General features: G+C 37.4%; 1 protein-coding gene across 1 annotated transcript; it reads right to left on the reverse strand.

Moving 5' to 3' along the window:
* Positions 1 to 813: 813 nt before the first annotated feature.
* On the reverse strand, positions 814 to 16,006 carry LOC150104453 (uncharacterized). Its single transcript, XM_090395623.1, has 3 exons — positions 15,500 to 16,006; positions 10,385 to 11,292; positions 814 to 1,136 (listed from the first exon to the last, which is right to left on the reverse strand). Exons 1-3 carry the CDS (start codon positions 15,801 to 15,803, stop codon positions 951 to 953), a joined length of 1,398 nt encoding a protein of 465 aa, XP_090251749.1. The 5' UTR covers positions 15,804 to 16,006; the 3' UTR covers positions 814 to 950.
* Positions 16,007 to 27,787: the final 11,781 nt, after the last annotated feature.

Raw genomic sequence — 27,787 nt, forward strand, 5'->3', positions numbered from 1 at the left:
ATTATTATTATTATTATTATTATTATTATTATTATTATTATTATTATTATTATTGATTGCAGGAGTTGTCGTTGTAAGTCAATTAAAACTGAGTGAAATACTTTCTCCACCACCATAATAACGCCAGAAAATGTTTTCATATTTAGGTTTATTTATGTCACTCCATTCCAAAGTTATGACCATAAGAAATAATATTGAGGCGTGCAGACTGCATGCGCAGTTAATAAATAACATAAACTGTGTAACTCCGTGTCCTTTTACAAGAGGTTAAACGAACTTTGTTAGCCCATTAATTACACTGTAAATAAAGTAATGAGGCAAGTACTGCATGTTATGGTGATAACATACTACATGTACCAACAGCCAGCTCATTTGTTGCGCACGATGTAAGAAAACTTCCTTTTGTATATGTGACTGATGAACTCAACTTTTAGATGAAGAAAATTTTCAAGGTTATTGCTTTCTTTAATGAGAATCGAACCCAGATCTAACAAGTAAAAGTGCATTTTTGATACCGACTAAGCTCTGCAGACTCCAGGAGAGAGAGCACACGTCTTCGGTTTTCATTACTGCTGAGTTCATTTCTGCTGCAGGCGAAATAAAAAGATATGATTCTTCTAATTCTATTTAGTATTTATTTTTATTTATTTGAGAGTGTGTTCCATGGTAGGTTATGCACAGCTGCAGGTTTCAAAATTATAATTTCTTAACAAAAGCGAGGAAATCTAGTCATCGCTGTCAAGGATCAACTTGCTGTGCAACATTGGAATGGAATACTTTGCATGGCGAATATATGAATTAAATGCAGACTGCTTTTATGCATTTAAATTTATATTGCTTTATTTTCTTCTATTCAACAGAAAGGACATTATTTCTTACTGGTTTTCAATGGTTACAAATTAATTAAAAGTAAGAAGGTTACAAACCAGGGTAATAGAGGGCACTTCTAATCATACACAACCGCATTTATCCACTATCATGTATCTAAATGTATGCAATGCAATCAAATATTGTTCTTTACGGTATAGAAAACTGCCTGGTGAGAACTTTAGCGGAGCACAGGGCGGTGCTGGAACATGAGACAAATAATCACGTGACCTCAGCTGGAAGAAGGCATGACTTGTTAGTAGCTTGTCCTGGACAGAGAGAAAGAGAGAGGAAGTTAAAAATTACATAGAGCTTAATCTACAGTATATGAGAATTTTTTATCCAAATTATTTAAATATTCTCACCTATGTCAAACCGAAAAGGAAATAAAAAATAGTCAATGTAAATTTTTATTAATCTTTTAAAATTCAAAACTATTCAAATGAGTTGGTATTTTTTTTATATTGCTGACAATAGACAAGGGAAATATTACTGAATGTGAGAATTACAGGGATATTTCTCTATTGAGTGTTCCTGGTAAGATTTATACTTGCGAAACGGTTGAGAAGGATTGTGGAAGAGAAGCTTGATGAAGAATAAGCTTGATTCAGGCCAAAGAGAGGCTGTTAGCATCAGATTTTCACTTTACGAGAAATGGTTGAGAAATCATGAGAATATAAAAAAAGATCTGTATTTAAGTTTTGTACATCTGGAAAAAGCATATGACAAGGTGCCAAGAGAGAAGCTATTCAAAACACTACAGTTGTATGGTGTGAATGGGGCATTATATCAAGCAATACTTAGTCTTTATTTGAGTTGTAAGTCAGCAGTTAGAATTGAAGGAAGTACAGGAAGTTGGTTTAATGTTAAATCTGGTGAGACAAGGATGTACATTATCCCCTCTGTTATTCATTATCTATATGGATCGCATTATGAAGGAAAGTGGTATTAAACATGATATCAAAATTGGAGATGTTAATCTCAGCTCTATGCTTTATACAGATGATGTTATACTTCTAAATAAATCTGCTAGAAGTCAGCAAGATTCCCTGACTAAATTGAATAACTGTTGTAATATATATAGTATGAAGGTCAGCAATAAAAAGACAAAGACAATGAAAATAGGCAGGATCATTGAAAAGGTCAACTGTGTTATGAATGGAGAACCTGTGGAACAAGTAAAACATTTCTGCTACTTAGGCACGATTTTTAGTGAAGAGGGTAAATTAAATATGGAAATAGACAACAGAATCAGCAAAGCTGGTATGGTAGGAAGTCAATTGAATAAATTCATATGGAATAAGAGAGAAATTAACCAAAACACTAAATTAGCTGTATACAAGACAGTGTTCAAACCAGTTTTAACTTATGGATCTGAAAGCCGGATAAGAAGTAAAACACTTGACCAAAGACTAGAGACCACAGATATGAGAGTCCTAAGAAAGATTAGGGGTGTGAAGAGATGGCATCAATGGCAATATCATATTAAAAACGAGGATATTAGGAAAGAACTTGACATTGTTAATATCCAGTAATGTGTTTGCAGGTGGTATTGCTACTTAAATGTGCGAGGAAAAATTAGCAAAACAAGTGTTCTCTGCCAGGTTAGTAGGAAAAAGACTCAGAGGAAGACCAAGATATAGGTAGATTGATACAGTAAAAATGCTTTAGAAGATAGAAATATAAGATCTGATAATGTTGGAGTCTTTAGGCAACAGATTGATATGGAGAAAAATTGTAGAGAGGAAGTTAGTAAAAATGTAAATTTTTCAAGTAGTACTATCATATCCTGTACATCCCTTGAGGGTACATGGCAGGAATTTGATGATGATGATACATTCATACACTAGCGAATAAATTAATCTGAACAAGCCAGATTTTCGTCAAATATTTGGTTTCGTTTTTGTTTCAGTTCGCAATAATTTTGGTTGTGGTTTTGTTTACTATTTTCGAATTGAGTTCACTATTATGTTCGAGTACTGCGTGTCTTAACTACCTCTCCTATGTTTACTAGCAGTGTTGTGCGTATTTAGTAGTGCAAACAGGTTGCTATTTGTAGTGTCTTATTCATTTTATGTAGCTATAGAATGGATGCATCTGCAAGAAAGCGTTCAAAAATCTTTCTCAGCACACATCCATGACTCAAAGACAAATGACCAATAAACGTGGTGTTGGTTTGAGTACTGAAGAAAACGGGTTGGAAGTTATTTATTTGTTTATTTATTTTGATATTAAATAGAAAATCTGTGCTGATTTAATGGATAGTAAATGCGTTAAAGATTAGGGGAGAAACAGTTGGGGTTATTATTTCTTTGGTTTTAAAAGTTTTTAACTTTAATATTACTTTATTTTGCTATCCAATTTTTCGCTTTGAATTAATTAGCTCCCTGGAATAAAATACTTCTCGATGTTGTGCTAATTGTCCCTAATCGTTTCCATTTAAAGAGACTTTTGAAAGTATCCTAATATTGCAATTCATCGACAGATGCTTTCCTTGTTTTCTCACTACATAGAATTCCCAGCATTTCAATGAAAAGCGTTTTAGAACGCAAAGTGCCCAATATATTCCAAACATCCCTCTGATCAATATGATATCTACCATTAATAAGCAACTAACGACATGTGACATCGCAAGCAATAAATAAGTTGTGGTTGACATTACCTCTAAATTCTCATTTAATGTCTTAGAAAACAACAGCTGCATTCAAATATGTTCCTTATTGGGGAAGGTCAAGCGACAAAGGATGATGTTGAAGCCCAAACGGTTTGGCAGAAGTATCTTGAAAAGTCTCCTCCTCATGTGTTGAAACAATTTCAGTAATCAGAAACCAATTAGAAAAATATTATGAAATCAATGGACATGTTGCCAAAAATAGTTAATAAATGTTAGGTTCAGAGGAGGACGCATCGACAGGCTTATAAAGTCCAGCATACGCGCACCTGCGCAAGCTGTGCCCTACGCTACGCAGGATGCTATCTAGTTGCATAATACCATTCCTCTAACAGTGACACCAAACGACGTACAATCACAGACGACATTAGTACAAGACCGCTGATAATATTCCGCCTGTCCAACAAAAATAAGCTGCGATGACCAAGTTAGTCTCTGACATAGCAGCACTAGACACCCGTGGAACTATGTCGTGCAGTTCTCATCGTACCTCTGTCCCTCGGTTCGCGTGAAATAACAGGGCCTCAGATTCACCACTTCAATCCTCTTATTAAGCTAGATCACAACAGTACAAAGCGACAGAGAAGTGCAGGAATTTAGTATCGACTATCAACTATCAACTTTACTGACATAAGGGGTGAAGCAAAAGCTTTTCATATTTCCGGCTATCTTGACAGAAACTGTGAGTGGAGAAAGTTTATGAGCTAATTGCTCGCCCTGAGTGGGCTAGGAGATTAGTCCTCCTAGCCCACTCAAGGTTGTTGAAGGTTGTTGAAGTTTAGAATGGCTTTAGGTCTTTTATGTTTGAAATAATCCATTGCGTCATAATCTGCAGCCAGTTGGATCAGATTGTTAGGGTGCACAGATGCTTTCTGAGAAGAATTTGATTGCTATAGTCTGCATGAAAGTGTAAATATAGGGGACATTTGTGTCCCGATGTAGCTGGACAGTTAGGATGAACCACGGGGCGCCCAGGATCATTCTGAGACATTTATTCTGGATACGTTGTAATTTGAGAATATTAGTATTTGAAGTATGACTCCAGGCCGGTGAAGCGTAGATGAGTATTGGACGAACTATCAGTTTGTATATGAGAAATTTGATTCTGGTACTCGGCTTACTGTTTCTGTTAATTAGCGAGTAGAGCTGGGCTATGGTTTTTTGATGTGTTTGCAGAGAGAGTCTTCATAGGGGAGCTGAAAGTCAGTTTTCTGTCCAACATTACACCAAGATATTTGATCTCAGTTTTCCACGGAATTTTAGTGCTGAAAAGGAGAATATCTTTTTTGGGAAGCACTGATCTTCTAGAGAATAGGACGGTTACGCTCTTCAGGGGATTCACTTGTAGTCGCCATTTTGGAGAAATATTGTTCGATTAACAGTAGGTTTTCTTGCAATTTCTTGACTAGGTGAGGCTAAGATCTGGCCAATATCGCTATATCATCAGCGTATAGAGCTTTAATTGAAGATAATGGGTTGTGCGGTATATCATACAAGTATAAGGAGAACAGAATTGGTGCTAGTAAGGATCCTTGTGGAACTCCAGCCAAGATGCCTTTTTGTGTCGAGACTACCCCACACATCCTGACTTACATGCGCCTATTGTAGAGGTATGCCTTTATAAGATTAATGATTCCGATCGGTACACCAGATGATATCAGTTTGTATAGCAAACCATAATGCCAAACCTTGTCAAATGCACTGGCTATGTCAAGGAAAACAGCCCCAGTGCATTGACGCTAGTTAAAACCCGTGATGATGTGTTCCACTAATCTGTGTATTTGTTGCGTCGTACTATGCGATTGTCGGAAGCCAAACTGCTCCTCAGGCAGGATATTTAGTCGGAGTACTGAATCTTGGAGTCTGGTAAGAATTACCTTCTCGGCAATTTTGCCGAGATTTGAGATGAGGTTGATATTGGTCTGTAATTGTGAGGCAATCTGGGATCTTTGCCAGTTTTATGGATCGGTATTATGTCCGCCAGTTTACAATAGGAAGGGAAATGTTTGTAGTGAAGGATGAAGTTAATTATATTGGTCAGATGGACAATAGCTCTACGTGGTAGAAACTTTATTATTTTGTTAGAGATACCATCGAGTCCAGGAGCCTTTTTGTTCTTGAACTTCTTAATAATAGCATATATTTCAGCAGGTGAGGTGGGTGCAATTTGAGAGGAATATGTGAGAGCAGAATTGAGTGAATATCTGAGAGCAGAATTGAGTGAATATCTGACGATATGGTGGATCTTGTATATATGGTTAAAATCGAGGTGATTGTATGCAGGTTTACATTGTTTTTCAAGATGATTTGCTATTGCTTCGGCTTTATCGGCATCAGTGTGGATGAGACCTGAATCTGCTTGGAGGGGGGAAGAGGTTTATTTCTGTTTTTGATCTTTCGGATGAGATTCCATATGGAGTGGTTATCAGTAGAAATGGAGGTCAGTTTCTTCCCAGAGTTGAGTTCTATGGGCTACGAGGGCCCATAGAATTCAACGAGGGCCTCACTGCAGAGTTGAACCTGTTCAAGATCCGTTTATCTTGTGGCACCCTGGTGTTGTGGTATCTTTTTTTAGTCTTATTTTTTTCTCTAATCAGATTCATAATATCTTCTGGCAAGTGGTTGGATTTGCGGGTAGTTGCAGGGGTAGTAACTGCTGCACAGGCTGCTTTAATCTGTTCTGTTAGATTTTTAACAGCTGTTTCAATTTCCTCTTTTGATTTAATGATGGGAACAGGACCAATATATTTTGGAAGTACCTTGTAGAGCCTTTCCCAAGGAGCGAATGAGTGAGGGAGGGAGATAATTTTTCAAGGTTTCCCAATTTTAACCATATTGGGTTATGGTCTGATGACAGATCTTTAATCGTCATTAAATTGTATTGGAGTCTAATGTGCTGCAATAGGGCTATGTCCAACACATCAGCCCGACCATAAGTGTTGTGATGGGTGGGATCAGTGGGACCTATTACATGAAGGTTGTTGAAACCGGCATAGTTTTGTAGTATCTGTCCATTTTCGTTGGTGGAACGGCTATTCCAGGTTCAATGCTTGGCATTTAAATTACCTGCCACAATGATAGGCTCTCCGGTATCGAATAAGGCGTTCAAATTCGCGAACAGTAATGATTTTTGTGGAGGATGATATGCTGCGAAGATTTTTTATTCGCCGACAGAACTCGTGAGAACCTCAATGCCGGTGACCTCGAGGTTGGTGGTAGAAGGGATGTTTATGGAGTGATGAGAGATGAAATTTTTAATGAAAATTGCCATGCCTCCTCCTCCTCTGTGGGACAGTCTATCAGCTCTGTACAGTTGGTATCCACAAAATTTGGGGTTGTCTGAAAGTCTTAGGTGCGTCTCATTTAGTAAAAGGACATCTGGTTGATGTCTTTGGAAGAAATTTTGTAACTTCTAAAATATTACTCCTCAGGCCGTTTGCGTTCCACGCAATGATCTCTAGAGATTCTGGTTTTAATTTGTTACTGTTCATTAGTGAGCGCTGAAATAATGGCTTGTGTGTCCTTTAGAAATCTGTTAGTAGAGCTTTGTGAAGGGTTGGATCTGCTAAAATCCAACAGCCAATATTTGCGAGAGAAGAGGTAATGATAGCTGTCAGATTTGTGTGTGGTGTTGTCTGTTCACCGAATGACTGTTTAGGACGAGTTACATCCGCATATGTCCTAGATTGTTGTTGCGGAGTTACTCTTTTGGGAACCTCTGGCCTCGTCTGAAAGGCATCTGACCTTTTATATTGAACTTCAGGAAACTGTGAAGTAATCTCTGACATAAGTGTGCTGAGCGAGAAGAAAATATTTCTGCTTCTGATTTTCTATTTCTTGGATTTTGAGCGCTTCCTTTGTAATTGGCAGTGTGAGGACCGTCACAATTGACACATTTCACCTGGGTAGATTTTGGTTTAGTGCATGTATTTGTTGGGTGGATGACCCCACATTTTAGACATCTGAATTCTGCCCTGCACATCTTCTGGGCATGGCCAAATCTTTGACATCTGTGGCACTGCCCTGTTGAAGCTCTTTTTCTTAGTGGTTCTATAGTAATTTTTAGTCCACAGATGGATGTCAGATAATATATGTGCTTATGAGTTTGACTGATCTGAATTAGAACCAGTGGCATTGGAGTCTTGTTTTTTTTGGTCATTCTACTGACCTTAACGGGTGGGAGGTCTTGGTGGTGTAGATCTGAAACCACTTTTTCTATGGATACTTCTTCCGAGACACCTCTGATTACTACCTTGAGGTTTCTTTCTGATCCTAGTGAAAAGGTGTGATACTGTATACCTTTGGCATCCAATTAACCAGTCGACCTTCGATAATCCATCACTGAGCAAGGCTGTATTTTAATACCTTCTGTGACATTCTTTGCTTGACTGTATGAAATCTTTAAATTGGACATCATAGTCCTTAGGGACATCCATTTTTTATTTTCTCGCAGAATAATTGGAGGTGTCTTTTCCCTTGAGGAGGTAGGAGAGTCCGGGTCAGGACCGTATTCTTCCATTCGATCCGCTTTAGGTGGTTCAGAGACTGCAGTTTTGCGATTTTTGCGAGCGCGAACCTCCTGATAATCGCTGTGATCTGCAATGGAATTGCCATCAGCAGTTGTTTCTATTACGCTGGTGCTATCTTGATGGATACTGGGAAGAAGTTCAGAGAGTTGAGGGTCATCTGAATTATCTCTTTTATTTGATGAATTACGACTTTACCTGGCCATTTAGTGTGCAGTAGATTGCCTACATGCTTGAAGATAGCCAGAAGTTCTTTGAAATTTAGTTCTTCATAGGGTGCCTCCATGATTGGCCCCATAGTCTGTTCTGTGGGGTAGGACATGCCTTGCCCTTGTCACGATAGTAAATAGACAGTTGCTTATAATTAAGATATGAAAAAATTGCGATACTAGCGGCAGTAGGCCTAGCGTATCGCCCTTGTAATTTCAATTGACTTACCTGGATAAACCACTATGGAAAAATAAAGTGTCTGTTTATGGTAGCAAGCAATTAACTACTATTAGTAATGAATAAGCATAAATGGCTAAAAAACATATCAATCAAATTCACAATTCACCATCAATAATACACGAAACACTAACACGCGAGCCGTCATCACGAACATATCACCATGAAATTCCGACCAGTTTATCAGGAATTTAGTATGTTTACACAATACGCTTTATGCCCTTTGCTACAAAAAGAATAAGGGGTGAATGGTGCGGTCTACCTTCAACTTCTTCCTGCCAATTTTTTGCCTTGAATATCATGCGCACTTCAACCAGGACAACATGCGGCCATGTTACGGAACACGAGTGTCTAGGAATGTTTTTCGAATAGAACTGTGACCCTGTGTTAATAAATCGGCATCTGTGTCGAGGATCCAAATCGACTTCATGTGTGAGATGTAATGTGGTGGACCGACGTTTTGTAAAGAGCACTCACTAACAAATGCCATAGATTTGCCGTAATTTTCCATGTCCTGAAGTAGGATACGTGTCCAGTTCTTTAGGAATCTCGTGATATCGATACAGGCATATCGAAGTGTTCTGAAAGCTAATAACAGTCGAACAAACTATTAGTTATAACTACCCAAACACCGTACCGTCTTTGACATGTACACACGTCAAAGACGCTACGATGACAAATATTATTTTATATCATTCAAATTTTCTGAATGAACAAACTGCAAAAAGAAATTTTCACACAACGCTTATTTTAATTGACTAATATTACGAGAGTCGTCTGAGAAGTTCTCGGCCTCCACCATAGATGTCAAAACCATCGTTATGATTTTTGTTTTAAGTTGGTACATCTGTCCTAAGCATCTATGTGAAATTGCGATCGTTCTATCAGGTAGTTTGTTTTATACAGCTGTTGGAAGCAAAAGTGTTGTCTGTATCCCTTGAAATGAATAAAATTGAGAATCGTGCGGTTATAAAATCCTTTGTAATAGAAGGTTTAACCGCCAAAAGAAATTCATTCGAAGATCACAATATTTTATGAACACTCTTCTTCTTCTTCGTGTCCGACAATTAAGAAATGAGCTGCCGAGTTTAAACGTGGCCGTTACCAGCCTTGAAACATGATCCACGTGAAGAACGTCCAAAAATTGTAACAACACCAGAAATCATTGATCAAGTGCACGATACGATTGGATGACCGGCGAGTCAAAGTGTGTGAAACTGCTGAGACTATAGGCATTTCAAAAGAACGTGTGGGATATATTTTGCTCGAAGAATTGCAAATGAAAAAGCTTTGCGCAAAATGGGTGCTGCGCTTCCTTACAGCAGATCCAAAACGCACTCATGAAAATCTCTGAACAGTGCTTGCAGCGTTTTAACAAGAACAAAACTGATTTTGTGCGTCCATTTATTACTATGGATGAGACTTGGATTCACCATTACACACCAGAATCCAAACATCAGCTGAAACAGTGGACAGAAGCAGATTGTTCCGCGCCAAAGAAGACTATTTAATTAATTTAATTAATAATTGACTAAGATAATTAATAAGCAAAAGGCATTTTAGCTCCCTCTGCCTTTCATTTCCCTCCAAAACTAAAACGCTGGTCAGCGTTTTTCTTCGAATCAAGAGGATTGCAGCTGTAGAGGGGTATTTTCAGATCTTACTGAGAACCAGGGATGGGATAATTGTGATGGACTTTCACTGGAATAAATGTATTAGTCTTAAGGGAGATTATGTTGAAAAATAAAAATATTTTTCAAATAATAAATTCGTTTTTTCATTATTAGGCCGAGAACCTTTCAGACCCCTCGTAATTACATTTATATTTTTAATGATTGAGCATATTTGTTAATCTGTAAATGAGAAATCTGACCTCTAATAGGCTTAAGTCACATCCTCCGTAGCAATAACCAATATCGAGGAATTCAGGATAAATTATGCGCTCATCGAAGACTCTTTTCAAGTTGATATATAATTTTTTTCGCTGGCAGTGTTTAAATGAACTCCTTATTTTATTCTTCCCTATAGGTTTGTTCTTTCTTTTGCATCCATGCTGCTGTGGAACTTCAGAAAGTGTGCCATTCTTTATTTGTTGATCGATCTCGGGATTTTCAGGATAAGTTTCTTCCATCGACGTATCTCTACGTTCAGATGATTTCGACACAGATATTACGGTGTCGTTTAATTTCTCCAATTCCAAAATTCTTTCTAATTCTTCCATATCGGAGATTGCTTTGTTTAGGTGGAAATAAGCATCACTTGAGTTCATCGCCGAACTCATTTTCTTTCGACTTTCGTTTTTCTTCAGTGGAAGTTCTGGTCTCATTGCATTTATAAAGTTTCCATCTTGGATTCTCTTCATGTAAACCGACTGTTGATAATCTTTCGAAAAGATAACCAGAAATGACTGTCCATTTGTCGAATCGTTATTGAGGGCAAGAACAGCACGTTTTCCTGACTCACTTATAGCCTCAAACTGAACTCCCAATAATAGATAACGACTTCTATATGCATGGGCCGCAGGCCAGTAGGTAAATTCGAATTCGATGTTTAACCAACCTGTTGAATTCTTATCTATGCTCACTTCTGATAAACAATCAACTCTTTCTTTGTGGGTGATACCGAAGAGTTTTGAGACTATATTTAACTGCGGCTGACTGGCATTTTCGCCTAACTTCAGTTGCTGTTCTTTATCGAAATGCAATTGAATTTTTTTTATTACTTCTGTTGGACGAATATAGCTTGTGTCAAACAACAGCATTGAGGGGTGTTTAAAATTTTCTGGAAAAAAAAAAAGAAATTTATTTGCAAAAAGAATATTTTGAGTATCTTTAATATAATTCAAGTGAAAGCCTTAATCATTAGGATTTTTATTGTTAAATAATCTTAGATTTCGCTTGGAGAGTGCTAACGAATGGAATGGCTTGCCTGAATCAGTTGCGAGTGCATTTTCTGTTAATGGATTCATCGAGGAACGATAGATAATGTTTGAATTGTGTGGGTTCGTCACGGTGAGTCTTCTGACTTCGTGGTCTGTCTGTGCAGTAATAATAATAATAATAATAATCCCTCCCCCCAATTTGGCCAACTAGGTGGCACCTAGGACTGACTTCAGTTGTTGTCTTCAGCCATATTTGTTCCGTGTTAGTGCCTGCGTGCATTCATTAATTTTTATGTTCCCTGAAGATGGTAATGTAACATTTCCGAAATATTGGAAGTATTAATTAAAGTTATTTAATTAATATAATAGTATACGTTGTCTTTCCTTAAAATTAACAGTTATGTATCACCAACGTATAAGCCTATCTACAAGAATATCAATAATAACAGCAAATGCAGATTATGCGATCAGAAAAATGAGACTGTAGAACATCTAAAAAGTGCCTGAAGCAATATAGGTTAAACTGACTATAAATACTGGCATGATTAAATGGCCAAAATGATTCATTAACATGTATGCAAAAAAATATGGCTCTCCTACTTCTGATAATTGGTGGCAACATAAAATAGAGACAGTATTGGAAAACGAAACAGCAAAAATTCTCTGGGACTTTAGTAGAATACTCACTGATCAGCATTTGGAACACAATAGACCTGACATCACAATTATCGAACATCGACAGGATTGGATTATTGATATCCCAGCACCCAGTGATAACAAGATTATCAACAAAAAACTGGAAAAAAATACTAAATATCGAGATCTGGCAATTGAAGTTGGTCGGCTGTGGCTTAAATACACCAAGGTCATTTCGATAGTTATCGGTGCACTTCAAAGAAGCTATTCAAATATTTACAGCAATTAAACATCAATGAAGTGACCCCATGTGACCTTCAAAAAACAGCATTCCTTGGAACGGACCATATTTTACGACTCTACCTATCAGACTATTCTAGATACTTGGATAGAATCTGAATTGTCCTGAATCACCGGTCAAATTGTTGTTTAAATGATATCTAATAATAAACAGCTTTTCTTGATGTTTTATGGCCACATTGTTTATTTCTTTTCACAGAGGAAATGGGAAAGAGTTTGAGAAATTAGGGCGCATAGTTACACATGACAGAGAGGGAGAGGAGGTGGGTAGGGCCCCAAAGCGATCTTAATGGAAGAACTGAAGGTAGTCGCTTCCCTCCAACAAATGAGGCGGATTTTTTTATTTGATTTCTATGTTGCAAAGACACCAAAGATCATACTGTGCCAGGGCACAGGTTACAGCGGTACATATGATAGACCGTTAGTAGGACAATCACAAACATTAATCGCCTTGGTGGGAATCGAACCCGCACCCTCTTAGCTGGAGCTCGGATATGCTAACCACTCGGCTGACCAGGTCGGCGTGAAGACGGAGAGACGGAAATACAGATGGAAGAGGGAATAAAGAGAATAAGGCATCTGAAGTGCCATAAAGGTGACGGGAATGACAATATTTCTGCAGAGATGCTGAGTATGGAGATGACATTATGATAGATGAACTGCGCCGGTTATGCAACGTTGACAGGTTAAAGAGAACGCACCAAAATCATGGACACGGTTAGTATTGATATCCACACACAAAAAAAGGAAGCAGACTGGGCTGCAAAAATTACAAAACAGTTTGTCTAACGAGTCATTATGATAATGAAGTTATGGTGATATTAGGAAAAAGAATGAGGAAACAAATTGAAAAAATTCTAGAGAACGGACAAGCTGGATTCAAAGAGGACAGAGAATATTCTACAATAAATGTGAAGATTAACTATGGTGGAAATCTCTGTGTAAAAACATGATTACTGATGTCTGGTAGGTCGGCGTTCAGAAAAGAGTTGACAACTTAAGTCATGAAGTTGTACTTGAATGTTACCGCACGCATGAGAATCCGATAGATCTTTTGCCGTGAGAAATTGGAGAAGAGAAGGGGACTGATTTTGACAACGAGAGGATTCCACCAAGACGATATAATATCATTTGCAGATCTATCATTCTTTCTGAAAGAACAATGGAGGCTATAAAGAAAAATATGATGCGAATTTCGTTTCAAGATGGGGGATGCGTTCTTTATAGATCTAAGACATTCAAAGTGAAAGTCTCGACGCTGTGAGGTAAATACGCAAGAAGATGCTATATTTCTATTCTGAAAACTGGATGAATTCAGGGGATAGCGAATGGAGAACTTTATATATAAGTAAATCGGAAAGAGACCAATGCAGACAACAAGTAGAAGGAAACTGAAATCTTTGGACATTCTGCGGGATGAATGAGGACGGAAAGGTGAAAACTTTGATGCTCGGTGGGATGGACGCCATAAATATTGAGGGGATGGCCAAAACGAGTGTGGGTAGGTGATATAAAGGAGTGGTGTGGAAAGTTTTGCAAGCTATGAGTCACCTGGTGACGGATAGAACGAGATGACTGAAAATACTGACAATTGTCAGATCCCAATGAGCATTGGATTAACTGACAATGATGAGGAGGATTATTTTTTATGAGTTACTTTAATCACGATCAATAACTGTGTTAATAGACATCAATGAAAACTATAGTTCATAATATCGCAGATGCTTTTTAACCCATATTTGGAATGTATAATAAACTTGGCTTTGGAAAGCAGTGGTATTGGAATTGCAGTTGGTAGCAAAAAATCAATATTCTCAGATTTGCCGATGACATTGGCCCAATAGCAGAGAATGAACATCGACTACAAGGAATCACAGACAGTGTTATAAGGGCCACTTTGCAATAATGATCGGTGTCACAAATCAAAAACGATGTCTTTAGCAAATAAACCTATGAGAATTTCAGTTTTGATGAAACATTGGAAGAAGTAGAAATATTCATCTATTCGACAAGGCCGCAACACCGAGATGGCTGGTCTAAACATGATATTAAAACAGTTATTGCTAAAACAACTCTTGCACTGTTACCTCTGAAGTGCAACGCGGCTGTTGCACTTCAGAGGTAACAGCCGCGTTGGAAGGGCAGTAAAAAGCAACTACTTACTGGACAATCTCAGCGATACATTTCTTAACTCTCTCTCTCTCTCTCTCTTTCTCTCTCACTATATGAATGTGAAAGTTGGACATTACTAAAGGAGGATGAGAAGAGAGTATTGGCCTTCGAGAGCAAGTGCTACAGAAAAGTTTTGCTGATACCAAACATTGCACACAGAACACAAGAAAAGGTCATCACTGAAATGCGTCGGAAAATAGCTTCGGTCGCTAGGCCACGTGGTTAGATCAGATAGTTTACCTAAAATAACAATCGAGGACTTCACTTTTAGTAAATAAAACATCGGAGATAACCTAAAATCACCTGAATAGATAATACTAGAAGGTGGGCGATTTTTTGTTCCCAAGACAGAAACAGCAGGAGAGAGCATGATAGGACTGTCGTCTTTATAATGGCCAACGGTGTACATAGACTATGGATGAAGACGAATAAATTGTAAATATTCGTTTTGTTTATCATTTTACGCACCAGCAATCTTTTACGGAATGAATACAATGAAGATTCATGTGCTACTGAAAATGTAAACCGAACAAGGGAACGAAATACGGTCTATACAGGCATGAAGTATTCGCGTTATTCAGATAAAAAAAAAGAACATTAAATGCACTCAAAGGAATTCTTATTATTAATACTTCTTTAACTTCGTCATCCGACCTCTAGAAATTCTGCATTGAACTAGAGAATATAATGCTGTCATTGTTTCTGCAGTTACTTTTTGTTTGCATTGTGCAGGGTCTAAGGTACACGGAGATCATGAAAGTGTTGCCAAAGAATTTTCGTTAAACTCAACATCAGCACGCTTTAAATGAATATTAATTGTTAATTTTAATTAATAAATTTGATTTCATTTATTATTTTCAATAAATTCAATTTATTTAAACACGATTTAATTTAATGCATAAATAGTTTCTAAGATCAAGCAGATATATGTCTGATATGTTTTATTTTATTTCTTTACATGCTTAGGGTATGAGTAAAAGAAGCAACTCTGACTCCTACCTTGTAGAGGGAAGACGCTTCTGACGTTGTCGCATTGATCCGGCAGGGAGCTCAGCTGTTCATTTTTGAACTGATGATACAAATTTACCATATAAGTAGCAGCCGGAATGGATCGTAACTCTTGCTTGGAGAGCGCCTTGGGTAAGTGGTCTATTTCTAATATCGATTTCATCGCTTTCTCAAATAGATCCCTCCTGCTGTCAACTGGTAATTCGGTTGCCATCGAAGGCAAAGAAACGAGCAGCTGACTCAAACAATGCGAACACAGTAGTATCAGCGAAATATTTCTTTTATTCTGACCCATTGCGCTATAATAAGGATAATTTTGGCAACCAAAAGCAGCTACCGCGATTGAACTACTGGATGCAGTGTAAATTCTCCTTCTTGATAATCTGTATTGAAATCTGAGAAAATAACTCCTTTCTTATGTTCCCAATCACTATCTGTTCGTATTGGCAGAGTGCCATTACGGAAATGTTTATTACCAAACTTCCACTGAAGCGGTATTGGTTCAGTAGACGACCGAAGACCTTTGGCTGCTCCTTGATTCTGATACTGTCTTCGAAGATATTTATATAATGTAAGTTGCTTCAGTCGACAACCATGAAACACGGTGATGAACTTGAAAAGGCGAATGAAAAATGAAAACAAGTGTTATGTACATAAATACGTGGGTGGTCTGAAGAGTTCTCGGCCTCGACCATAGATGGCAACACTATCGGTAAGATTTTTTTTTTTTTTTTCCAGTTGGTATCTGTCGTAAGCTGTGAAATTACAAGTCATTCTATCAAGTAATTTTTTTATACAGCTGTCGGAAGCCAAGGTGTTGTCTGTATTCCCTGAAAAGGATAAAATTGAGTATCGTACGGATATAAAATTCTTTGAAAAAGAAGGCTTAATGCCAAAAAATTTCATTCGAAGTTCATAAACGTTTATGGGCACTCTTCTCCTTCGTTTTCGACAATTAAGAAATGGACTGCCGAGTTTAAACGTGGCCGCAGCAGTCTTGAAGATGACCCACGTGAAGGAGGTCCAAAAAGTGTAACAGCACCAGAAATCATTGATCAATGCACGATATGGTATTGGATGACCGGCGAGTCAAAGTGCGTGACACTGCTGAGACTATAGGCATTTCAAAAGAACGTAAAGGACAACCTAGATGAATTCTGAAAAATAATTCTGATTCACGTCACTTCTTGCATATCGATTGCACCTCATTTTTAAGACAGCGAAATAGAAAATTACTCCTGGAAGCAGCTACGGCTGGAATAAACTTTGAAATAAGTGAATTACATTTATAAAGGTGAACTCAAAATGCCTCAACATCTCTTGTCTGTAAGTTCAGGAAACCCTTGGTGAAATCGCTTAAATTCAAGAAATAAAAAGAATGCGAGAACTGTATGTCTTCAAATCATGCTGAAAGTTTATCTCTTCGTAAACTCTTGATCATTTCCTAAAGCTTGCAAGTAAATTTGTTTTCCCAGCGCAGTAGAAAATAATTAGAAGAAGCTGTTTCTTCTTTATTTTAATACGTTTGCACGTAATAAAGGCATAATACCATAATGTCATGACCAAGCGACAAAAAAAACGAGAATTTTGCTTTGACAGGACAGTTAATCCTATCGACATGATCCAATCTGCATATTTTGTACGTTGATCTGTTTTTAAAGATTTTTCGTATTCGACTTGCTAACTCAAAATGAAATACTGGTTGAAGACCTTACCAGTATTTCATGCCTAGTAGACGAGATTCAGACTCGTTGCTTTCTGCAAAGATCACTGGAGATGTCACTATGGATTTCTTTATAAGTATAAAAAACGAACGAAGTAGTGACTGTTTATAAATTTAATTTTTTAGAAAGCTTCATGTAAGCGATTGCACAGTATGTTCTGCGCAACTGATTAAACAGCAGAAAACTCTTCTGATTTTTTAAATATCTGATTTCTTGGAATAAATGCATTCTTATAATTAATTTTCTTTCCATTTGTTGTGAATTCCACACAGAGAGTTGTTAACCGTGTTAGGGCGGACTGAGGTTACATAAACTAGTTCTGCTTTACAGACCAAAGGTGATATTTTTTCAAACCGCTTCAGACCTCCAGTTTGCAGATGATCGCGCACAGCCGACACCGAATAGCGTCTATCATATAAAGATTTTTTATAAGCATACCGTAGTAGGATTCAAACCCACGATCAACTGACTGGAGAGTGACTATCCTTTTAGTTAACTGGAATGGTAATTTGGAACACTTGAAAAGATCTCCTGAAATCTCGAGCAGCTCAATGATGATTCCGGCAGCTAATAGATTATGTAACATTTTATGACGTCAAAACTGGCATTCATTAACTAGTTCATCAAATATGATCAAAGCAATTCCTTCTTCTAAGACTTGTGATTTCTTCTTACTGAAGAAAGAGGTCCATTTTCTTTACTCAGTACAAAAATAATTGTCTACGTTTTCCGGTATTTGCACTGCATAGTTCAGAAGGCCTTTTCAGAGGGTCGAATTCCAGATGAGTGCAGCAGGGAGTTAATAATGATGGAAACTGTTCAGATAGTACTGTAATAGTATCCTGCAAATCTCTTGAGTACTAGTACGTATCAGTAAATGACGATAATGATAAATAAAAGCAATTCTGGTTTAATTTCATTTCACAAACTGACTACAGAAACTCTTTATTCATATCATTTCAAAATGTTCTTTTCAGCGTGTCGTTGTTGCTAGGGTTGTTTTCATATAAAAGCAGTGTTCCAACACTTTGGAATTTATTTTTATGCATTTCTTCTGTACCATATGATCGATTTTACCGAGTTTCAAGTTTTAAAAACGATTTCTTCGTGGGGATGGGCAGGTTCAGAGAGCGAACTACATTCCCTAGTCAAAGAAGTACTAAACCTCTAATCAGAGAAAAACGGTCTAAAATAAGTTGCACTCGACATCCTGTAAGTTATTCTTCATCCGAAGGTTCAGATATCCATGTGCAGAGCAACTTGTATTTTATTTGTTTGTGGTGAGTGACCAATTCCATGAAAAGTCATATAATTCAGGAATCAATCAGATTCCTGAACTGCACTTCATGTAAATGACTCATTATGTCATGACCTCACTAGTTAAGGTTAAAAATTTCTCTCTCTCTTTCTCTCTCATGTCGTTTTAATTTAAATATTGTGCAATATTACTTAAATTACTTAAAATAAAGATGCTTTTATGCATCTTTATAATTTTCTTCCCCCCCCCCCCATTCAAGAACGCATATTTACATTTGATTTTTACCGGTACTGAAAAGATTTTAGTAAGACTATCTTGATTACAAACAGCTCAATAGACTGCGATTTTGATCATTGACATGCACAGCTTTCTACCTTCATATTTGGATACGTTTTCAATACAACATTTTTTGTGTTGAAACATCAATAATATCACCGAAGAGTAACCGAAGACATCGCATGTGGAGCCCAGCACGGGACTGGAACATGGAATCTGGACTGAGCGCATGCACAACGCTCTGAATGGTGGCGCGATTTGTACAATAAGCAGGTTTTTCATGCTATTTTCATCGTACATGATACATGATGATTTTTTCTTGTAAAATTTATTTCAACCTTCCTTTCCTTAACCAATCGGCATCTCTTGAGATAAAAAAATAACTCAGTCTCAAAGTATTTTTATTGATGGTTTGAAGTGACAGAGCATACAAGTCAAATGAGTTACCATGCTTTATATAAAATCGTTGGTTATTATCATCATGGTAGTATAAAGAGAGAGATAGAGAGATAGAGATAGATAGAGAGAGAGGAATGAGAATTTTCTAATAAAAAATTGCTGTGATATTCTGGCACGAATTCTGGCCTCATTAAAATGGCAGATGGCGACATATTTCGATATATGAAATAAATGTTGCTACTTATTGAAAACTATTTAATAGAAATATCGTTGGTTTATTTCTTAAAAGCACAGAGTAAATATTAATAAATGCCAGAATTATGTATTCGTATAGAGTCGCGGGGGTGGACTGAAAAGTTCTGATAAACACCTAGAATAAAAATAGGCCAATTTGTGCAACAAGGTAAAGACTTTTTTTCCCAGAGGATTGCAAATGATTCAGCACCCATAACGAAAGCACACATGAAAATATTGCGCTTCTAATTCAAAGGTGTGGGCGCGTTAAAGCAGTGCTCCTCAGCCTTTTAATACTTAGCGCCCAATTTTGTAACTTTCGTAAGGGTAAAATTTCCTTCCCGCCCACTAATATTTAAATGAAAAAGGTACGTACCCTTCATAAAACAATAAAATTAATTGAAATCACCTTTCATTTAATGAGATCCTTGAGCTTCACGCTGAGAAACTAAATGTTCAATATCTGCTTCGATTTTCGTAAGGAACAAGAGAAGTCTCCTCTTTCAGTAATTTCCAGATTTCAGTCGTTTTTGGGTCATTCTTGTACTATGTTATTTACGCTATCTCACAAATATTTTTTAACTTTTTACGTATTCATGATGGTGACTTTTTCTTTTCACATACATTCTCTCACAAATATGAGTTTGTCTATTTTGGAGGTTTTTAATCCATCCCACCTGAAAACTTAAATCGCCTTCTAGTGAGCGGAATCACCAAGGTTGAAGAGCGCTGCACTAATGTTTTATTTTCTTTGTTCAACCTAATTTTGAACAGCTATCGTCACTTACCAAAATAAAGCATGGAATTCCTCATAATTTGCATGAAAGAGATAATATAGCTCGCTATCATATTAACCGCTTACTTGTAATTGATGGGTAGCAGTCTGATTAGTAAATTTGGAATTGAACATTCCAGAGTTAGCGTCAATTATAACGATTGTTTGCCATATGCTATGATGACAAAAGTATTTGAACACCTAGTTGTGGTTAAAAAAAATGCGTTTTAATTACATTTATAATATCGAGTGGGACCACCTTGGCTTGAATGACAGCGACAACCCTTTGGGGAATGCTTTCAACCAATATCTTTTTCAACTAATTTATTTTCTCGCAGCGTATTTTCATTCATTATCTATTTCTTCTTCATTCCTGTTGTTTGATTAATAATGCCAAAAAAAAAAAAGAAAGAAAGAAAGATGAAGTCTACTATTCTTTCTTTGTCTTTCTTTCTTTCTTGTTTTTTAATGTTTGTTTGCTAATTAAAATGACTTTCTGGGTTTAAGCAATTCTGGCACTGGAATTATAATGAGGTCTAATTTCTTATGTTTTTATTAGACTTTCTAGTTCTTGCGAATCTGATCAACTTTCATCCACATAAGGATAATGAGGAAATTCGTTCTTCAATACCGACTTCTTATTTTTTAGACTTTCGTTTTTGGTCATCAAAAAGTGTTGTTCTTATTGCATTTTTTAGACTTCCGACATGACGTCTCTTTTCATAAGATGGTTGACGATAATCTTTAGAAAACATAACTAGAAATGGCGGCCCAATTATTTTTAATATGTTATTGAGAGTAAGATAGTACTATTCCGTGGATCTCTCATATCTTTAATATGTTATTGAGAGTAAGATAGTACTATTCCGTGGATCTCTCATATCTTTAAACTGAACTCCCAATAAATAATGACCTCGTCCTGGGTGAACGGCACGCCATTTAGTAATATCGAGCTTTGACCAACCGTATGACTTTTTATTTATTCTATCTTTAGCTAGAAGGTGAAATCTCTCATGAAGACAAATTGAAAGACCTAAAGATAAAATTAATGACAAGCTTCTCGTAATCAGCTGATTTCAAATGGGAAATACCGTTCTCAAGATATTGTGGGGCGGGGGGTGTGAGAAAGTGACTTTTTCAAGGTGTTGGTATTTCGAAGTAAAACTCCGACTATTCGTATCTGTGATGTTAAACTTTGATCTTAACTGGTGAGATTACAAAACAAATTCACGACAATTAAAATTACAGAAGCCTGAAGGTTGTAATCACTGGCAAAGAATAGTTCTAATTAGAAATGAATACTAACCGAGAACAGAAAAAAGCAAACAAAAATGTCACGACCCCAAGTTCATAATTCTGGTTAAAACAGCTAAAGAGATTTTATTTCGAAAACACCTTTTCGCATACTTAACACATACTTTTAAACATTAGTATCAAAATTTTCCCTTTTACTTTTCTTTTCCTTTTTTCCCCTTAATAATATAAGTTTTATATCGTTAAGAATTTTATGAGATCCAATATTTTCGTCAAAGGTGGCCCTGCATAAAATAGTGGTGCCGCTCAAACTTGCTTAATTTTTTGCGTGAGCCATTAGTAGCAGAGACGCTACCAAATCGACCAACCTTTGATGGCTTTTAGAATTACGGTCACCTTTTTTCACTGAAATTAAATTATTATTAACCGGATTGTTTACTCCCATAGAAAAGAAAAGGCGTTTAATTAACCAAACATCTCCATGGTGTTAATGGACATCGTGAGAAGTCTGTGTCAACCATTATTCACACAGTGCCCGTCAACACCCCTTCAACCCATTCATTGAGAATGTACTCACAGCAACTTTTGGCAATCCCTTCCTTTTGTTCACATACTCCAAGCAAAAAAAAAAAAAAAAAAATTATCCCTGCATCCTGGATTTTTACTTTTATTCTCCTTCCATAGGTGACCCTTCCTTGTTTTTCCCTCCTGTTATAAATTGAAACATTTCTCGTGCATCCATTCTATAAACCACTTTAGTAAAATGTTTCTATCACAACTCTTTCTAACGTCTATCAGCCAGTTTTTGTAATTCACCAACTTTCAGTGTATTGTGATATGAATCCTGTAGGCCTGACATCATCTTGGTCACTCACTTCTGAATCCTCTCTACCACTTCCTCGTCTCCCCAGGAAACTAAGACTACTACATTTGCGTAGCGTTTCAGACGTGGACGTATAAAAGCCTTGCAAAGAGGGTTATAACTTTATTTATTCGTGTGGGATTTCCCCCGATCCTGTACTGCCCCTGAGATCTTGAGCCCTCCTAATGCGGGATTAAGTATGTATTTTTTGACTGTAGCAGTGTGTGTTCATTCACTGGGCCGGTTTGCCTGTACTTAGGAACGAAAAACTCGTTTTTCCGGGAGAAAAGGAAAAAACCCTATACATCCGTACGAGACCGGCTAACTCACCTTTAATCGAAAGAGAACCAGATAAAGGTTCCTCACGTCATGGACGGAAATCGAAATGAGCTACGGAGGCTAGAGTGATATAACTACTTTCTCCTTGCATCTTTGGAACTTGTTGGTCTGACAGTTAGAGATTTCTTAAACCAAAAGGCTATTGTTTTGAATCTCGCCGTGGGCATGGATGCCTGTGATTGTTTGTAAGTGTGAGGTGAATTTCATCGCCGAGCGAAAGACAACCGCCCTGCTTATTGAAGTTCTAAAGTCCCTTCGAAAAGGGCCGTGTTTAGTTTCTAGAGCAGTGTTTCCGGATTACGTAAAAATACAAAAAAAAAAGTATACAATTAATAAAAATAGGAAAATCCTTAGTCCACTTGCGGTACTCGTGTAATATGGGTTCGCAGCCTTTCTTGAGTGGGAGTCACTCCTAAAAAATATCAACCCACACTTTCCATATGACGTATTGCTTTCATAATTTTTCTCGAATTGCATAAATTGACTATTTGGGAGTATTGAGCTGCTAAATGCATGCAACTCGTTTTGCAGGAACTGGATATTACTCGTCGAACATTATTAAATATCATTAATATACAAATCAAACAGCAGTAGACCAAGTACATACAGAATATGTAGGGAATTCTTTGCATATCGAATACATTAAATAAATGCATTTATAATATTTTTTTGTTTAGCTTTCTTCTATTTAAACAACATACATAGCTAGATACGACAGTATTTCTTACTGGTATTGATTGGTTACAAGGGAAATGTAGAAAGGTTGCAAAATTGCTTAATAGAGGACGTTTCTAATCATTGACAAGAAGATGTTTCCACTTTCATCCTTCATATACTCTAAATTGAAAATTATCGGTTTCATCAGTAATCAAAAAGGTGGATGAACTCAAATTTTGAGAAGCACAGGTCATAACTGGAACATATTGCTGAAAATGACGTATATGTAGTAATGCTATGTCATGTAAAGCAAAAATCTGTGCAAATATTCTGACAAAGAAAGTGATTTTTAAAGTAAATGGTGTATCTTGTGGTTCCAAGGGCATATACATAGGGCGGTTCAAAATTCCACGTACAAACTTAAGGGGAGGTTGAGAACATCAAAATCAATCATATTCACATAGGAAAGCATGACCGGAAACGTTACCTGAAAGTGATAGGTGGCGCTGTTCCCCAGGGCTCCAGGTGAGCAATTGGGGCTTCCTCATTCAAGCTTTCGACGTCGTACGAAGAACATGCGTCATTTTACTAACGCTGAGCTGAGCTGAACGATATAGGCATGTACCTCGTTTACGGTTTAGCTGACGGTAATGGATGAGCCGCTGTACGAATGTGTCGAGAAAGGTACCCAAACAGACGTGTATGGCATCACCAAATGTTTGCGCATTTGCATCAGAATTTGTGTGACTATGGATCATTCAGGGATCGCAGGCATGATAGTGGACGACCACGATCGACACGAAATCCGCCATGAAAGAGGAGATATTGCATGCGATGGACAATAATCCACAGACAAGCACACGTGCCGTTGCCTCTGCTATACGAGTATCTCGATCCAGTGTATTGCGCGTTTTGCACTCTGATTTCATTTCATCTGCAACGGGTCCAGTTACTGATGGCCGAAGATTATCCTCGACGTGTGGAATTCGGGTAGTGGTTTCTGCAGAAAAGAGTCGTAGAGCCGGATTTTCCAACTTGTGTTTTGTTCACGGATGAAGCTTCATTTACCCGCGAAGGGATCTTCAATCACCACAATGCTCATGTGTGATTCGATTTCAGTCGGTGACGGATGGAAGCTGAAGGATCTTCATGAGCCATAGCCAAGTTAGCCGGTCTCGAGAGTGGACTGCAGGGCTTTTTCCCCAGTTTATCCTGGGGTTTTTCATCCCGCAAAGCAGGCAAACCGGCCTTGAGAACTCAATACTACAGACATAGAATACACCGGGGCGTATGGCTGACCACCTTATCCTGTGAACGGTTAGTGTCCGATGATTAATAAACCCTCGACATCGCACGGTAAAAGAGGGTATAAAGAAGATGCGATGAGATTATTATTTTCAGAGGGTGTGCATTAGTCTGTGTATCTTCGGCGAGCAAACAAAAAGAGAATTCTTCTCCCTCCGAAAAATGCATCGCATTGTCTGACAGCTACGGACAATAATTCCAGTTACTGCAGTTATCTGCGTTACATTCTTACCCAAAGTAAGAAAATCTTCAACAGCATAGTGCTGAACTGAAATATGGTGACCACTAGAGATGTGGAACATCTTTCATCCATTTCCAAAAGTTAACACTAAGTGAGTTCCCCCTTGTTCTCTTTTATGGCACTGCAATTGAAAATTCGTTGAAATATTTTTTTTCCTTTTTTTCCTGCTGAACATATTCATTATCTTAATTTTTTTTGTAAATTCCCTCCATGAAAACGGTTTAATTACAATTAATATTATATTACATCATTATAACATTATATTTGTAGAAAAAAGAGCCAACCTTGCGCATCATAGAACAAGTGAACTTTTTAAAAACTGGAAACCAACAAACAGAACAAAGAAAAAATCAACAATGCATGAAATCATAGAAAATAAAATTCCCTTGGATTGTCCAAATAAAATAGCCGACTACCCAGCATTTCCTTCAAATCCAGACAGGCAAAATATAGTTATTAACTCTGAAATAGGGAAACATGAGAAAAAAAGCCTAGAAAACCCTGAAATCTTGAGATCATTAGCCCTTTCAAAAATAATGGAATATGGACCTGACTCAATAAAGATCTACACAGTTCTATGGCTCTCATAATATAGAACTAAAAACAACTAACAGTATTGGATGCAACTCATACCATGCAGAATTAATAGCCATTAACACAGCACTGCAATGTTTGGACAAACAAAACCCGAAGGAGTTTATATTTTTCACAGATTCCTTAGCAGCCCTTCAAGCTATTAAGAACTGCTACGCTAGCCATCAAGAAATATTTAGAGGCATAGCAAAAAACATAAACAAACTACATAAGGATTCCGAAATAATCTTCCAATGGATCCCATCCCATGTGGGATTAAAGGGAAGCGAAACTACTGCAGATGAAGTAGCAAAAATGGCCGCAACATCAAGTGATACCACAGATTTCGATCTTTTTAAAACACCCAAAAAGAAAACATAAAAAGAACAGTTCCTCAGGACATGACTCACCACTGGTACTCAGCAGGAAATCCAGGAGCTACCATCAATTCCAAGTTTAATCGCAGTGTCACTACCATGATCTCTCACCTCAAGACCGGCCACACAAGACCAATCAAGTTTAGCAATGGCATAAAAGTCTTCCCCACCTGCAAAATCTGTAACATCGGGGAAGCATCACCAATGCATTTGCTAAACTGTGTGAACATTTCCAAATGTGAGCTCTATAACAACCCAGAAAAGGTGTTGCATAAAATACACGAACTTGACCTCTATGATCTGATGTAATAATACCATGGGATAATAAAAAAAATTACAAATAAAAAAAGTATTATATTATTACATTATTATCTTGGATGTAATAAGAAATTCTACTCTTGGAACGAAACATGTAACGGTTGCAAGCATTTTCTCACCGACAAGTTAACAATAGGTATAGTGTTACGGTTAGCACCTACGAGATGGCGCCACTTCTCTACTGTCTATTCATGATGATCTTTAAGTGCGATTTCCTAACGGAAATCAACGACCATCTTTGCAAATTTTCTTCTGTCTTTAGTGGCTCTGATTAAGAGTTCTGTGTTCAGTTTAGTCCAGTTTTTTTATGTTGTCTCTAGCCATGATATTTTTCTTCTTCATAATTTTCTCTTTCCATTGATTTTACCTTCTGGTATTACACGCAGAATGTTATATTTATGGTCCCTCATTAGATGTCCTAAGTTTTTCTTCCTTTCACAATACTGATTAATTCTTGATTTTTATTTATCCTTCTCAGTACCTTTTCATTCATCACCTTTTCTGTCTATGGGATCTTGAGCATCCTTCTACACCCTCTGTCCAAAAAAGAAACCGATCTTTTCGGCAGAAGAAACTAGTGACGCCACTTGTATCTTTTTGTTGTCGAAAGCGGCAACCTTAATTAATGTTGTGTGAATTGTTTATGGCATTTGTTTCATTAGAAGCCAAGAGTGGCAGTGTGTTTTGATGAACGGTCGGAAAATGAGTTGCAAACAGAGAGTTGCGATTGACTTTTGTGTTAAACTTGGTAAACGTTTTACCGAAACGCGTCAAATACTTCAAAAAGCATACGGTGATGAAAACTTATGCCATACTCAGGTTTAACAGTGGTTTAAGCGACTTCAAAGTGGTCGTGATACGCTTGAGGACGACGAAAAGCTGGGGCTGTCCAAAAACTGGACGGCCCTGACTTTCGTCGTATTTTTTCTGACCAAAACTGGAGTGAGCGAAGTTAACATCCAAAAAGTGCGTGATTTCATCAAAGAAAACTCGAAATTACGTGAGATTGATTGAAGATGAATTGGGGATTCCAAAGTCAATTGTGCGCAACATTTTGATCGAGAATTTGAACATTCGTAAATTGAATTCGCGATTTGTTGACCGAATTGACCGAAAACCAAAAAATGTATCGAATTGAACACTGCAATGACCTCATTAAAACCGCTCGTAAGGACTCAAACTTCCTTGAAACGATCTTTCTGGTGATGAAACGTGGTGTTTTGAGTATGTGCCGGAAACAGAGTGCTGAGTAGAGACTACTATAAGGGGGGGGGGGGCATCCGAAAAAAAAAGACGCTTGGAGAAGTCAAAAGTAAAGACAATGCCGATTTGTTTCTACGATTCCAAGAGCATTATCCACAAAGAATTCGTTCCCCCTGGACAAACGGTAAATGGTGAGTTTTATCTCGAAGTTTTGAAGCGATTGATAGCGAGAATTCATCGCGTACGGCATGAATATCGTGACGATCGACCGTTCGTCAAAACACACTGTCACTCTTGGCACTATAACTCGGCTTCTAATGAAACAATTGTCATAAACAGTTGACTCAACACTAAAGAAAGATGCCGCTTTCGACAACAAAAAAGGTGGCTCCACTAGTGTCTTCTATTTTCGAAAAGTTTGGTTTCTTTTTCGACAGAAGGTGTAAATACTTACATTTCATGATAATAGTGAGCTTTTTACTGG

Source organism: Typopeltis vanoorti, chromosome 7 (genome assembly GCF_054136105.1).
Source record: "Typopeltis vanoorti isolate ZY-2024b chromosome 7, IOZ_Tvanoo_1.0, whole genome shotgun sequence".
In the NCBI taxonomy this organism is placed as follows: Eukaryota; Metazoa; Arthropoda; class Arachnida; order Uropygi; family Thelyphonidae; genus Typopeltis; species Typopeltis vanoorti.